Below are 11244 nucleotides of genomic sequence, written 5' to 3' on the forward strand. Positions count from 1 at the left end.
AGCCTAAAGGTTAACATTCATTATTGAATGCATCTATGTGATTGGAAACTGTCTGTCTGAGCTAGTTCCTGTGGATTTTCTAAGCAAAATATGAATCCTTTTGGCCTCCAGAAATGAGCCTAAAGAAATGAGCCAAAAATAAAATAAAAGAGTAAACAGTGAAAAACATTTTTAAAAAAACACAACATTTTTACATAGATATTTTCATGGCAATCTCCTCAAAGAGTCATATTATAAAGATAGCAAATATAGGCTTGTTTCTCTTTCCTTTAGTAAATATGGTTTCTGGGTAAGATCTTCAAGGGAAAGGATTTTTTTTTTAGAAAATGATAACACATACAAATAAAAATAATGAGGTCACATGAAAAATAAGGGTCTTGATGTTATGATACATGTACTTTGGGTCCTTGTTTGCATCAGAATCTCCACAGGAGAGTCTGTCCCTGGATCTCAGGGTTGACTCAAAACTTGCAGTATTGTCAGTGTGATAAGCGTTTCTTAGGTCCGAGAATGGATTGGTTTTTGTGCTTTCCTACAAATACGAAATTTCACCCAAATAAAGAAACGCAAGATTAACAAAGCTAAAATTCCAGTTCCCTCTTCTTTTTTCCTACCAAATTCTGTAAAGAGGAAGGCTTTTTTTTTTCCCGTTTAAAATTTTTTTTTAAGTGTGTGTGTGTGTGTGTGTGTGTGTGTGTGTGTATGTGTGTGTGTGTACACAGTATTCACAAGCACTTAGAGTTGTTCTGGCAAAAATCTGTAGGAAATGCTCAATTTTGAGCAAAAAGTTATTATAAACAACAGCAACTCCCGCTCATCAAAGAAAAAAAAATTCTTCTAGCACTCTTTGAACCTTTACCAGTGTTTTTATAGGCCAGCTCATTGTTTTTCTTCTCTCCAAAAAATTAAAAACAATCACTGTTTTGATGAGTTCTACAGAGAAAGACAATTTGCATGATTTCATTTCTTGACAAAGAACAGCTACCTTACTTATTTGCTGCCACATGTACGCAAACTCCCAGACATAAAATCTCCCCTCAGAGGGAAGCAATATGGAACCACAAAATAATCTTGAATTCTGCCCTATCTGCCTAGGGGGAAACTCCCTGCCCCTCGCCATGGGAGGTGAAGGAGTCACAGGGATGAGGTGTGGGAGAAGAGATCGTGACGGTCCCCTGCACACACAATGTGTTGTCCTGGTGGCTCTGAGGGTGGCTTCTGCCCCGTCACCACTTGATCTGGGTTTTGTCTAAAAAAAAAACCAAAGCATGCCTGTCTTTTATAATGTTCTGTTTTAAAAGAGAGAAACCTCCAGGGAGAGAACAGGACCCTAAAAGTCCAAGGCCTGGAATTTCTCCTTTCTCTCTTTCCATTTGAAACAGGAAACATCCAGGCTAAGAGGGTCCGGAGGGACCACTGGTTCTGTGTTCATTTTAAGGCAGATAATGTTTGTGTGTTGCAAATGTCAGTGATTTATCCCAAGAGCTTCGAATGAGTGCAGAAAAACCACATGTTTCACTTCATGCAGAGAAATATCTTCAGTAGATTTTGAGAGAAAGCACAGATTAAGGATTTTTTTAAAGCATTTAGGAAATCTCTAACATGAACCAAAGGAAACAGAAATGAGTGCAGGGGTGGGGGCTTAAAATATTTTATGATAAAAGATATGATGAATGCTGGAAGTTTCCTATGTCAAAAATAAAATTCGAAAGGAAAGGGAAAATGAAATCTCGATCCTTAATTTCCCAGGGCTGGAGTGACAGATTATGCATTTGCTCTATTTGTCATGGGTAATTTAAAATAGAGCAAAGCAGACTGCACTGAATAATAGCAGTTGATGTTGTAATAACTTGTACGTAAACAATTTAATTTTTTTTTATCTGAAAACTCTCACTAAGTAAATTACCCCAAATTCAAGGACCTATCTTTCATTATTATGCATAGCCAAATTAAGACATAAAAAAGTGCAGAGAGAATTCTATTGTTCTTCCTTATGAATGTGCTCACATGCTGCTTTCCACGTGCTCAGGGCTTGGAGCTTGTCAAACTTGCATTGATTTGGGGAACTTACAGAGCTGTTTTAACATCAAACTCCGCAGATTATAGGGTGATTTTGACCCTCATTGACGGTGCTTGATTAACCACAGACACTCTATTCTTACAGCCCTGTCATTTCTTTCAAGTGTTCCACCAGTTTGTTCTGACATTGGAGAGCTTTTCGGTCATTATGATTGTTGCTGTTTTCCTTCTAAAAAAAATAATAAAATGGCGTGGGGGGGAATGTGGGAAGGGTGTGGGGGTTGGGGAGGTGAAGATGTGCACGGAAGGTTTATGGGACTTTAAGAGCTGCAAACAGAACTCATCTGTTGAACCCCAGGCTAGATAAGATGCAGTCATCTGTACAGTGTTTAGAGATGGATTGCTTCTGTTATGGCAAACGGATCAGAAGAGGCTATTGTCTTAGCAGGGTCGTTTCTGTTACTGTTTATTCTTGCCCTGGACCTTTCTGTGTGCCTACTCATGACACTGTGTAACATACAGCTGGGTTGGCTTTTCCTTCTTTGCTACCGGCCTGGTGGTGCCTCTTGACTTTGTGGGAGAATTGCTTTATATCAACGTTCTAGGGGGATAATTCCCAGCTCTGGGTAAGGACTTTTTCTAGGAACTATAGACAGAAGAGGGCACCCTCATCTACACAGGGATGTGATAGAAGCCAACCAGAGGTGGACCAAGGCCATGGCCCATGTAAAGAGCACCCGCAGACCTGGGAGAGAAGTGAGTGTAATCCGTGGGAACTTTATGGCTCCAAATTCCCTGTACATTTCTACCATCATACGTGTGTGTAGGACCGGCTTGAGGGAGGCAGAGAAGGGGCGTTGTTGAATGATCCCAACCTTAAAAGAGACAGATTCTGCCTTGTTTAGGAAACTGGTTTAACTACTACAAGAAAGGCCAACATAAGGGTACAAACAAGATAGAAGTATATTTCTCTCTGACGCAGCAATCCAAGGGTAAGCAGCCCTGCCTGATGTGGCTCCGTGGTATCGAGGACCCAGGCTCTTGCCTTCTGTTACTCTGCCTTCCTCAGCATGTGGCTTTCTCCTTGTGGTCTAAATTGGCCACTCCAATGGCCAACAGGAAAGAAGAAGGTTCCTTCTCTTCTTCTTAAAGGCATACATCCCTTCTCACAACCCATTGGCCAGACCTAGTCGGTGGCCCCACCAAACTACATGGGAGGCTGAGGAATGTGGTCTTCAGCTGGGCAGCCAGCTGAGCAGTGGTTGATATGTGTCTGTTCTTCTCTTTCCAGGGGTGGCACAGCCGATCCTGTAGACTATCTGACAGCTGCACCGCGAGGACTCTACAAGGAGAGGGAGCTTCCCTATTATCCAGGGCCTCATCCTGTGCATCCTCCTAAAGCGAGCTATCCCCGCCCCCAAGATCTGAGGGTCGCAGATCTCCGGTATCCCCAGTACTACCCACCCCCACCAGCGCCCCAGCACAAAGGACCCTTCCGACAAGATGTTCCGCCTTCACCCCCTCAGCACCACCGAGTGCCAGCCTATCAGGAAATGGTCAGACCAGGGCACCGAGGGGGGAGCCCAGACCAGTACCCCTACCGAACCCAGGACCCCCGGCAGAAGAACCCCATGACTGCAGCCGTGTAGCTGAATGCCACCGAGCTCAGCGCAGCCCAGAAAGGAAGATGTATAATATCACCTTGGCCCTTCCTTAAGGCCTTCTTCCTGTTAAGAATTCTCCATGGTACAGATTAGGTTTTTCTCACTGAGGTTGTAGCATCTGACTGCTAATCAGAGAGAAAAGGAGGGATAAGAGTTTGGAGGAGGAAAATGAGGAGGAAGGGGAAGGATGGAGCCATGAAAACAATACTGCCTGATATTTGAAATCCTTTTAGAATGGTTCAATTCAATGAGAGTGGCATTTGAATAGGCAAATAACAAAGGAGATACATTATGTGGTGTCTCCCTGGCCAGATAACCTGTGCACGCACAACCCCTGGAATTGGCAGCGTGGAGACAGTCTCTGCCTGGGATTGTCATCCATTCAGAAGCTAAGCCTCAGCCACCTTGTTAGAGTGAAGTCTAAAGAGTGACTGCAGATGTGGGCATCTTAAATGAGTAATATTTTCAGTGAGAAAAAAACAAAAAACAAAACAGCAAACATAACTTGTGATCTCCTTGAAATATTTTATACCCAGAGTAAGACTGCATTTCTTTATTTGTAGAATTTCTCAGGTTCCTGGTACCATTCATTTGGTATAAGCATTTCATATTTCCTCACTTTTTGTATAAAAGATGCGAATGCAGTATTAGTGTCCTGGGAGAATGTGCATACCTAGTCGGACTATATTCCAAGGACCAAGGTGATCAGGTGAAGAGGGCGGAAACTCCCAAGGCCCTCACCTTTCTTCTTCCCAGTCCCAGGCACAATAGCATGGAGAGAGCTGGTTTCAGAGTCATCCCAAAATCTCCTCCCTGTAATTATTGTAACTGGGGCCTCGACTTGAAGGTACTCCCTTGAGGGCTAAAATGTACTTGAGGAAAAAGGACCACTGATTAGGTCACACAGGAAGCAATGCCCTGGAGATGCCAATTCCAAACTCAGTGCCAAACAGTGCAATCTGCACCTGGGGACAGGGAGGGACTGACTGTGGCCTTTGGTATTGATAACCAGATGGTGGTGATTGACAGTGTGTGTGTATGTGTGTGTGGATATGAAAGTGTGTGGTTCCCGGTATGGAGAATGGAAGATACAGATACTTTCTGGAAAGCTTGATGAGTAAGGAAATAATGAAAAAAAAAAAAAAAACAAAAAAAAAAAACAGGAAGTTAGGGAGTAGAGGCATGAAACTAAATCGTTCTGTGTCTGCTATATTTCATTAACAAAAGTCAGGGCAAGACCAAGGCCAAGGTCTCCAACTGGGGAATGAAAGACTTACAACTTTGAATAGCTGAAACCCCATCCTCCAAAACCCATCACAATTTCTTTTGAGCTTTACAGCTATTTTCTACTTATTTCAACAGAACATCTAACACTTACAACCTGACCCAAATGAGAGTTCAAACAAAAGACCAAGAAACAGTAAAACCTGGGAGTAGCAGTTTGAATTGTTCAGTAACTCTTGAAATGCTTTGAGCCTTTTCACATTCCTTCTTCATTCCAGCCCCAAAATAAAAATGTTCTTGAGTTCAATTTAGACATATTTTGGCCGAGATTAGAATATCTATGACTGATAGGATTTAATAAATTATAGTATTATTGAATATATAGAGTGCCCATCTAGCTGAGTTTAGTCTTATTATTTTTTAATTTAAAATAGAGTTCCGTTACCAAGAGTGATGCAGCTGCTGGTTTTAGACTTAAATAGTATTATTTACTGGACTTTGAGTTTGCTAAACTACAATTTACTTATGGTCCTCTTGAAAATAGACTGTCAAGTTTTCTGCCCTCTGTCATCTATTTTAAGCCAGGCCCCTTTAGCTGGTTTGCAATGTGTGCAGAGCTTGAGGCTCTCCAGCCCTGCTCATGTGGAGGTACAGTACAGGTGAGCTGTAGGGTGTCCCTGCCAACACGCTGAATGCTGCCTTCCCCTCAATCTAAATAGACCTTCATGAAGAAAATGATAAAGTGAGGGAAATTTAATTTGTTTCGAAGCATTAAAAATCTGCTTTCTAGTATGTTCCATAGTTTAACCAAAATTCTGTGGACTACTGGATGTAACCAAGCCAAAAGACTCCTTCTGGATTAAAGCCAAGACCACACAAACGGTGACCAGGACCAGTAGTGTAAAGGGAGATATACTCTGTGTATTGAAGGAGTGTCTCTTCTCATAAGAATGCCCAAATTTTCACCACATTGCCACCTTGAGAAAACAATACCTCCTGCAGACAGGCTCCGGGTCAGCTGCTCCAAGCATGGTTTTGCTTTGTATACACAGTCAATAAAACAGTTGCTAATCCTGAGGGGCAGCCAATGATGTGAAGGTACTATTCAAGTGGACCACAAAAAGATGAGAGCCATTCTCTTTTCTTGCTTGAAGTACAACACGTGACCATGCGCAAAAGAAGGTAACATTATGTGTGCGAAAGAGTTTCCGTCAAGCCAGACGACAATTATGAACAGCTTGCATGTAAGCTTTACAAATGCCTGTGTACCAGCCCTCCAGTTGTCACCACCCAGAGGTTACAAAGTTTCCCAGTATTTAGAACAGGTTGTTTAGAATATTTAGAAGACCAGGCTATAACCAGTAGGTACCTAGTAGCAGGAAATAGTTCCCAGTTTATTTATGGTCTTGGGAAAACTCAGTCAGGTGTCTTCTGGTAGCTCAGAACACCAGTACCATCCCAGGAACAAGTGACACAGAGAGATGCAAACCCGTTGACATATACCCACCTGCTTCCTGATCTGACCACTGAGTCATTTAAGCCTTAAAATGATGTTTTGGCCTCAAGTCACTAGGTATTTTAAAGAGCTCTGTTTTTGTCCATTTTGCAGGCATAAAGACGAAAGGGTACAAACCACCGAAAAATTTTAGATGCAGGAGAATTTAGTCCTCTGCAAGAGAGAAACATAACTCCTCATTAACCTATTGAGTCCCTGAGCTGGGGCAGTCTCAGTCTTGGTACAATAATTGCTTCCCCACAATATCAAATCAGTGGATGAAAGGCAAGGTCAAAGACAAGAGCATTTACTTAAATCACGATTAACAAACAAAAATTGAAAATAATTACTGTGAAGCTCACCATTCGTAGATTTTTAAGTCTATATGCATCGGCCCCCATAGAACAGCATAGAACAAAGATCTTATAATCAAGAGCGTGGAGAGATCCACAGACCCACGGTCACCCCACGGAGGAAACTATACATACTGCCTGATAGAGGAGGTTTGAGACTTCACTGTAGATTTGTTTTTGCCACCAACTAAATAAAATTAAAACATGATTCATTATTCCTTCCAAAGATCCGTGAACTTGAATTCAAGCTATCTCCCGAAGGAAATGCAGCTGGTGCATGTTAGGGAGTTGTGATGCATAGAGATCAAGCCTTTAAGAGGGCTTATTCTCCTAACCTGTAACCACCGCATTTATTTTCTTTGGAGGAACGTCTTAGCATTTCAGAGAGATAGAGAGATCTGGAGAGTTTGGTGTGGAGAGGAATGTGTGTCTGTAAAACTCCCGTTGGCATTAAACTCTGAAATCCACAGTGAAGGGCCTTCAAATTGGTGCTAAATTGGGTAGACACCCTGCTGCTTTCTGAGTCCACGAGCAGCAGAAAGTCCACATTTAGTGCAATTAGGCAGGAAGGAGTTGGCTTCAGAAACAGCCCACAGTGGTATTTCTCTGCACTCCCAGTTCACGCCGACTTAGGTGGAAATGATGCCACAATGAGACCACAAAGAGGATTCTCCATAAGATAGTATCCCTACAAAGTCACCTTTCCGATAAAAGGGAGAATAAAGTTAGATATCTAAAATAAGCCTCAAATCTCACATGCAGCTACGACTTCTAAGTGAAGCTTTTTGTCCCCCCTGTCCTTAAATAGTCGTAGAATCACACATAGCCTGACTTTTAAAGATGGGCCTAACTTCCAAGCCGACTGGAGAGTGAACTAGCCCCAGACTGTCTCCTGACTCAGCTCTTTCAGAGAGTGATCTCTCCCATCTATGCTGTCTGCAGTGCTGTTTACTACTGGAATGTAAAAACAAAACCTGCTGTTTATACAGTCACTTTTTCTAGTGTTTTCCTGTGCTTATACGATACCAAGTCTGTTCCTAAGTTCTGAAGATAAATTATGTGAATCACATTTTGGCGTATGGGGGTGGAGAATGAATTCTTTGCAGACTTTTTAGGATGATTCCATTTGTACCACAGAAAACATTTTGGATGTTGTTATATTTGAATACACAAATTTTTCTTGTTTTATTTTGCATTAAAATAAAGCTTTATTCAGTCAGTAAGATGTCAGCGTCTTGGTTTCTACCCACCATCGGTTTGTTTTAGGATTTGATGAATGAATAGGTTGGTTTGGCTCTGCTCACCTTTGAACAGAGGGCAGAGGACACAGGAATGAGTATCTGTCACATGCTGGGCTCCCCAAGAAACAGATGCTGAGACAAAGACGAGCAAGCAAGAGTGCCCATGGGTTCAATACCTACAGAAGAGAGTGGAAGGAAGCAGGAAGGGGCCGAGGGAGAAGCTGAGCGGCCATGTGCTACCCACTTAGGCCTCAGCCAACTCCACAGGGAAATCTGGAGCTACAGTGGCCCTGCAGAATTGTCCCAAGTTGGGACAAGGGAGCTAGGCCTTTATCCCACTGTGCTGGTCAGTGGATATGGGCTAGCCCTAGAAGGAAGTGAGACCTAGGACCAGGCAGTTTTCTTCAGGTGTGGCAATCCCCAAAGAGGAACGATAGCTGGAGGTCATCTTTGGAAGGTATTCACAGCGGCCGGTTACAATAGTTGTTTGGTCCTAAGTGGGACCTGGGCAGCCCATCACAGCATGCACTGCGGTCTCCAGCACTGTTGATCCCTCTCTCATTCTGGGAACTCCTACCTTGTCTAGAGAAACGTGATTCTGAGTTGGTTTTCCCTGAGACCATCCCTAAACAAGGTTCAACCACTAATTAGTTGCATAAACTTGGGTAAAATACTTTCCTAAGCTCCTTTGTTGCCTTATTCTCGGACATCCTCATACTCTCTCGCAAGTTTATCTACAGCCAAGGTTTTGGCTGACATCTCTGGACTGATGTGCTCACCATTGCCAACTCAGATCTGTCTCTTAGCACATGGGTTTCTACTTCCCTGCTGGACATCCCCACTCGGGCTTCCCACAGGCCCTGTGAACTCAACATGCCCAAACCGAAAAGATAACCTAAAGAAACTGCTTCTTCGGACTCTGTCCTGGCCAATGGCACCATGTAATTGTAATGTTCACAATTACAAACCAGAGACCTGGAAATTATCGTTGACGTCCCATTCATAACTTGGCCCCTGCCGCCTAACCCATGCCCATCTGATGTGATGGAAGTCCAGCGATTCCATCCTACAACTCGGTCCAGTATGTCCATGCTTCCTGACGTCCTACCATACCGCCGCTCGGCCTCATCACTTGTCACTTAGCCTCCTCAGTAACTTGTGTGATCTCCTACCTCTGGCCGTGCTTCCTTCCAACCCATCTCTGTACTATACACTATATCCCACCTGCTTTGGTGAATACAATTCATTGGAATACATACACACCGATTCAGTTATATGTTGTCAAGAATTCTTTCATGCTACAATACCAAGCTCTGCTCTGTGCTGCCAGAGGAAATTTTCTGAAATGGAGATCTGACCATATTCCTCTTTCGGATGGAGTATAGTCTTGTTGAAAGAAACACTGGCTTTGAGAACAGGCAGACCTGGATCTAAAACAAGGTTCAACCGCTAATTAGTTACATAAACTTGGGTAAAATACTTAACCTCTCTAGGCCTCAGTTTCACCATTTGTGAAATGGAACTATATTATACATCTTTTGGGATTGTTTTGAGAATTCACTCACACCACAAATGTAGGGGTTCTGGAGCCAGTCGACATCTCTTCCCAACTCCATATTCAATGTGATGTCCTGATGGTAGTTTGAAATAGGCCTCGTTGGAAGTATTTACTACACAGAACTCGGCATACCCTAGCAATCAGGGCACTTTCTGCCCTCTGGAGAGCCCAGTTGTTAGACGTTTGCCAGCACAGCCCTGTACATAACACATACAGTGGCAAGGTGAGCTGTGCTCGTCACAGCTCCGTACCATGGCAACACACAGTACACATAGCTGTCCCCACTCAGGAGACCCTTCATCCTGTGGGTTCTCACTCATCCTTCAGGTCCCAGATCAACATCTTTCTCCATGAAGACTCAAAGGCAGAAATTGGAGACTGGCGGCCTCACATCCATGTCCCCCCTTTGTAGCAGGACTTACTGCAGGCCAGAGGCACGAAAGCTGGAGACCACATTTTCCAGATTCCTCACAGCTTGAGTTCCACACGAGGCCCAGCTTCTACCCATCAGACCAAACACTCTGGAAGACAGAACTGAGACCCAGGCATCCTGCTGGCAATACACAGTAGCAGGGGCTTTGGGTTTGACTGCAGAAGTGTCTGGTCTAGCTTCCTGGGGGGTCAAGAGCTGTGGGAGGGTCATCCGTTGTGTCAGCATGGATTGCAGCTGAGGTGACGTGATTCCATTGCAGACAGTTTGGCATCGGCTTTCTGAGGCCCTCACTTTCTGATCTTCGAAGGGTATCAACTCCCTCAGTGGGTCAGTTCTTCAATGTTGTTGTTCTGAGATTTATCCCTAGAAGCCCTGCCTAGACCCTGCTCCTTCAGCCCTTCCAACAATTTTGCAAACACCTAACTCTCCACATTAAATCCCTTTTCTTTAAACTAGCTAGAAGGGACGTCGTTCTGCAACTAAACCCACCAAGACACTGTCCACAGCCCTCCTCCCGAAGCAGAGTAGGTAATTCCATCCTGTATGTTACCAAGATACTTTCTGCAGATCCTCAATAAAACTTTTATTACCTCGATTACAGTGATTAGTTTCCACGTCTGTGTGGCCTTCTGAGGAGTATTGTATTTGTAACACATTGCGTGGCTCTGGCTCTGCGCTCAAGAAATATTTGCTGAATTTATTTGAATGAAGAAATGAGGTGTGAGGATTCTTTTTCTGAATTGCTGCGCTTCTGACGTTCTTCCACCTCACAGCTCAAACCATAACTCTCAAAATCCTGCTGTTAAAGATCACCTGGCATTATTCTCGAGGTGAATGGTGTGAGCTCACGTGGGCAGGCCAGATTCCAATTTAAAATATGAAACAGGCAAGGAGATTGTAAATGCAATGGGTAGTGCATTATTTAGAGAGTAAAGAGAGACTTAAGTAAAGAGAAAATGTATTACTTACAACCTACTAAGATGGAAATACTTGCAGTGACAGATGATTACTATTATTATTGTATAATTCTTGGATTTGAGGCAAGTGCTTTGCAATCACTTGCATTACTTGTTCCTTTCAACAGCTATAGGTGGTGAGTTGGATGGCTCCCTGACTTCCCGTAAGGAAACTGAGTCCTGCATGCATGGTACTAAAATAAAGATTTAATGAATGCTATGTAGGCATATTCAAAGCAACTAGAGATTGCTTTGTAACTGTCTTGACAATTGATATTTCTTTTTCAGCAGCCATGTTTAT

At 43.2% G+C, this 11244-nt stretch overlaps 1 protein-coding gene across 2 annotated transcripts in view; it reads left to right on the forward strand.

Annotated features, from left to right (window-relative positions):
- The window catches only part of PARD3B (par-3 family cell polarity regulator beta), a 946787-nt gene extending 941944 nt beyond the window's left edge, over positions 1–4843 (forward strand). For both annotated transcript variants that reach the window (XM_019726886.2, XM_074340795.1), the window contains one exon: positions 3311–4843. In XM_019726886.2, the coding sequence (XP_019582445.2) occupies positions 3311–3668 (358 nt within the window). In that variant the 3' untranslated portion in view covers positions 3669–4843. The remainder of the gene's footprint in view (positions 1–3310) is intronic.
- Positions 4844–11244: the final 6401 nt, after the last annotated feature.

This window comes from Rhinolophus sinicus, linkage group LG01 (genome assembly GCF_036562045.2).
Source record: "Rhinolophus sinicus isolate RSC01 linkage group LG01, ASM3656204v1, whole genome shotgun sequence".
NCBI lineage: Eukaryota > Metazoa > Chordata > Mammalia > Chiroptera > Rhinolophidae > Rhinolophus > Rhinolophus sinicus.